At 68.9% G+C, this 4,393-nt stretch overlaps 1 protein-coding gene across 1 annotated transcript in view; it reads left to right on the plus strand.

Moving 5' to 3' along the window:
- Nucleotides 1–681: 681 nt before the first annotated feature.
- The window catches only part of RXRA (retinoid X receptor alpha), a 25,026-nt gene continuing 21,314 nt past the window's right edge, over nucleotides 682–4,393 (plus strand). Inside the window, exon 1 of the mRNA XM_011376245.2 lies at nucleotides 682–947. Coding sequence (XP_011374547.1) covers nucleotides 738–947 — 210 coding nt within the window. The 5' untranslated portion in view covers nucleotides 682–737. The remainder of the gene's footprint in view (nucleotides 948–4,393) is intronic.

Consider the following 4,393-nt stretch of genomic DNA (forward strand, 5'->3'; position numbering starts at 1 on the left):
AAGGCAGAGGGGCTTGGGGACGTGGTGTCTTGGCCTCTGCTGCAGGTCTCCGAGCGGCCCCAGGCAGTGTGGCCTCCCAGTGCCAGTCACACCCTGCTGGGGCAGCTGTAAGAGCATGGGGCCTCGGTTCGCCAGCGGCAGTGTGGGGCGACTGGGGTGCCCCGCCTAGCTCCTCGCTGCAGCTGTTACTGTGTACGGGGACATGGACTTGGTTCTGCCAGCGGATGCTCTGGACCCCTGAGCCTTCATCTCCCGTGGTTGCTCCCAGACCTTCACTCTGACTCCCCGAGGACACGGGCGGGGGGCGGGCCTCGCCTGCCTGCTGGGCATTCCGGGTGCACAGGCACAGGGCGCTGAGGGTTTGAGGGTTCGAGCGGCAGCCGTCTAGTCTCCTTGCCCAGACGGGCATCTCAGGGTGTCCTGCCGGCAGCCGTCAGCCTGCTCTTTCTGCGTCTGCCTGGGCCTGGTAGGCCTGGTGCCTCGGAGGGGAGCTCCGGGCACCCTGGCCTGGCCCGACGTGTGTCTTCGTGACTTCTCATCCGTGGGCCACGAGGATGGGGGCGCCTGCGGCCTTGCCCGGGGCCGGTGCTCCCCATTCCACCGCCTCGGGGGCCTCCGCGGACCAGGGGTAGCGGGCCGTCCGCGGGGGTCCCTGACCGCCCTCTGTGCCTTCTCTTGCAGACTTCTCCACCCAGGTGAGCTCCTCGTCCCTCGGCTCCCCCACGGGACGCAGCTCCATGGCCGCGCCCTCGCTGCACCCGTCCCTGGGGCCTGGCCTCGGCGCCTCGCTGGGCTCCCCAGGACAGCTGCCCTCACCCATCAGCACGCTGAGCTCCCCCGTCAACGGCATGGGCCCGCCCTTCTCGGTCATCAGCTCCCCCATGGGCCCCCACTCCATGTCCGTGCCCACCACACCCACGCTGGGCTTCGGCACCAGCAGCCCCCAGGTAAGTGCGGGCCCGGGCCGGGGGTGGGCCTGGGTCTCACCTGCAGGGTGTCCGCCTCGCCCGTGCACGCTGGGAGGCAGGTGCTCCCGTGTCCGCTCTGCACCTCTGGGAAGTAGCACCTCCGAGGTGGCCGTGGCCTGGGTTTGAGCCCGTGACCTTCAGCGGTCATCAGCCAGGCGTCCTCCAGCTGCTCCTCTGCTCCAGTGTGGGGGGCCCCTCCCGTGTGGGGGGGGTCCCCGCTTCCATGACTCGGGGCTCCCCAGGCTTACCTGCCCCTCTGGAGCTCCTCCTCCTCTCAGCTGCACCTTCGTCCCTGGCTTGTCCCTTCTTAGGCCTGGGCCCATCCCCTCCTGGTCTCCGCTCATACCCATGCCACGGGGCCTCAGCGGCCCCTGCCCGACCGCACAGGGGAGACGTGTCCTGGCTTGGTGCAGACGTACCCTCCTGGTCCCACGGTGGCCCCCGCTCACCCGCCAGGCTTGGCGTCTCCCAGGAGCGTGTTCACTCAGGCCTTCTGTGGAGCAGTCTGACTTTGGGGTTGTGTGTGGCTGGTGTCTCGAAGGGCCTGGTTTAGTCTAGTTCTTGCTGTGGGGACCCTAGAGGCCTGGTGCACCCTCCCCTGGGCACCTCGTGTCCAAACCCCTGCAGAGTTGTCCCGAGTTCCTCAAATCCCTGGGCTTTGAGGGGCCACAGGGCCCAGTTCCTGGCGGGTTGCTCGCTGGATGGCCAGGGGGCCTGCCTGAACCCCGGCAGGCACTCCCTCTCTCTGGGGCTCCAGCCGTCCATCTTGACATAGGCGGCCTCCCTTCCTGCTCCCAGTGTCCAAGTGCAAGTTTAGCTTGCGAGCCCGGCAGGTGACAGCCTGTGGTAGGGTTTTGGTGTGCCATCTCCACGGGACCTCGGCACTCAAAGCACGGCTCCCCGCCGCAGAGCCACACAGCCAAGCGTGTCAGCGTGTGTCCTGTGGAGCTGCCCGTTGCTGCCCGTGGAGCCGCACCACTTCCAGGGCAGACCCCCATCCCCCTGGCCCAGGACTCGGGCCCCATCGAGGTCTGGAGCCAGCCCCGTCTGGCTGGGCTTGTCTAGCGTGAGCCTTGGTGGAAAATCTTGGTGATTTTTCCCAAGGTGACCTCGTCAGCCGTTCGGCACCTGGGAGATAGGTACAGAGGGCTAGGGCCTCGGGCATCAGCACAGGCGGCCTATGCTCCCCTCACAGCCCCCGGCCTTCCGGAAGCAGGCAGAAAGCTCGAGGTGCGGCTCGAGGGAGGCTTGGCCGTGGTATCTTTAGTGTAGCTGCCCCACCCCCATTCCTGCTGACGCCAAGGCCAAGGGCCGACGAAGACCAGGTGCCTGGACCCAGGCGGGCAGCTGCTGGCTCTCAGAGCCCTGCGAGGCTCCCCGCTGGCCGCAGGCCTGCCGCCTGCCCGGACCCCGCCGTGGGCTCGTGCAGAGTGGGCGCCTGGGCACGGGAGTCTGCAGCAGGGCCGTGCCGGGCCCGGGCCTTCCGGTGCCCGCCCGAGGGTGGTAGGGATGCCCCCGACCTCGGGGCGCCTGGTACCCCAAGACCATTAGCCCATCGGGAGGCTGGGCTTGGGGCCACGTCCGTCCTGTTCTCCGTCGTTCTCTGCACAGAGCTGGGTTCCTGGCGTAGCCGGTTCTTGCTGAACCCCGGTTCCTTGTGTGTGAGGGGACCCGGGCCCCTTCGAGGTGACGAGGCGGGCAGGGCTGGAGTCAGGCCTGGGGCGGGGGAGCACATCCGCTGTGCCCCAGGTGGTCACAGCTGGCCTGCCGGTCAGCCGTCCATCTGTCTGCTGGTGGTCGCACTGCACTTGGTTTTGCCTGGACCCTTGACCCCTGCCCCCTGCCTCACCCCGCCCCCCACAGCTCCTTCCCTGGGTGCTGAGTTCAGCTTCCGGCTTACGCAATTTCTCTTGGAAACCTGGGGTTCTCCGTGTTGATGGGAGTGTGGGTGGAGTTGGGGGGGTGCGTGCCCCCATCCCCTGCTCGAAAACCACAACCGCGAAGTCACAGCTGCCAGAGCCAGCGAGGTTCTCTGACGTCTGCTGTTGGGGGGCGAGGGGCGCAGGGGTCTGGCGCTCTGCTGAGCACTGCCTGCTCGAGTCCGCCCCAGGGAGGGCCAGCCACGTCCCCGAGTCCACCCTATGTGACCTTGTCCTGAAGAGCGGTGGATGCATAGGGGTCTGGGCCGAGCCAGGACAGACCGCAGACACCGGGGCCCAGGCTGCCCCGAGTCTCCCTGGTCTGGGGCTCCATCCCGCAGGGCCTGGGGACGTTCCCCCCACAGCGCCCGACATGTGTGGGCACCTTGGTGTCTGGGCCTTGCCAGCCTAGCAAAGCCTCCCTAGTGCAGGGCCTGCCTGGGCCCAGTGGGGTGGCCAGCCCTGCCTGCTCCTGGCCGTGGGCACCGTGGCCATGAGGACTCCTGGAGTGGACAGCCACATGAGGCCAGGTGCACTTCGCAGGCTTTGCCCCTGCCTTGCTGGGCAGGTGGAGGCCGGCGAGGCCAGGGACCAGCTCTTGGTGCACGGTGGCTTGGGGCCTCCCACCCCAGGTCTGGTGTGGGTGAGGGCCTGCCCCGTGCGGGCCTGTGGTGGGGGACCTTCCCGGGGCTCGGGAAGGAAGGGCGTGGTGGCCTGGGGAGCCGGACGGCGGGAGCAGGCGGGAGACCTGCGCAGGGCGTTGGCCGGGCGGGTGTTCGTTTCAGTAAAGCCCCGGAGGTTGGTGGGAACCGAAATAAGCACCAAGGATCTGAAAGGGGAAACGGGCTGGGGCCCCCACCCTGGCCACACCGCCGTGTCCTCGGGCTCTGGGGGGGCCTGTGGGTGCCCAGGTCTCCTAGGAGACGGGGCGGCGTGCGGGATAGCGGCATCTCCCGCAGGTAGGGGCCGCGGAGCCCACTGGGGGGCTGCGCATGTGAATATGAGGCCGCAGGGACTGCTCCTGCTCCGCTCCAGGGCTGCGAGCCCGGGCCAAGGCTCGGCAGCTTGCAGCTGGGCGGGGGGCGGAATGACCCGCTGGCCCCCGGGCAGCCTTGCCCTCGCGGCCACGTGGGGACTGTCCACCAGCTGAGGAGAAACGGAGCAAGTGGCCCAGGGCCTGCAGAGAGTGTGGGCCAGTCTCCGTCTGTCTCCCTCGCGGCAGTGTCCCCTGCAGCTCCGGCTCGTTGCTGTGCCCAGGGGAAGCCGGAGCCCGGACAGCAGGGTGCGCGGCCCACGGCCCGGGATCCAGCCTGGCCATGGCACTGACCGCGACGAGCCTCTCCCTGGGTCCTGCCTGCCACTGCCTCCCTGGAGGGGCCCTAGCCAGCCTTCCGGTGCCGCGGTCCTGCCTCAGTGTACCTGGGGCCTGCACGTGGGAGCTAGGAGACAGGGCAGGTGGCCCCTGCCCCCCCGCCCCAGTGGTGTGGTCCCGACAACCACAGGAAG

The sequence above is a fragment of the Pteropus vampyrus genome, unplaced genomic scaffold, assembly GCF_000151845.1.
Source record: "Pteropus vampyrus isolate Shadow unplaced genomic scaffold, Pvam_2.0 Scaffold289, whole genome shotgun sequence".
NCBI classification, from domain to species: domain Eukaryota; kingdom Metazoa; phylum Chordata; class Mammalia; order Chiroptera; family Pteropodidae; genus Pteropus; species Pteropus vampyrus.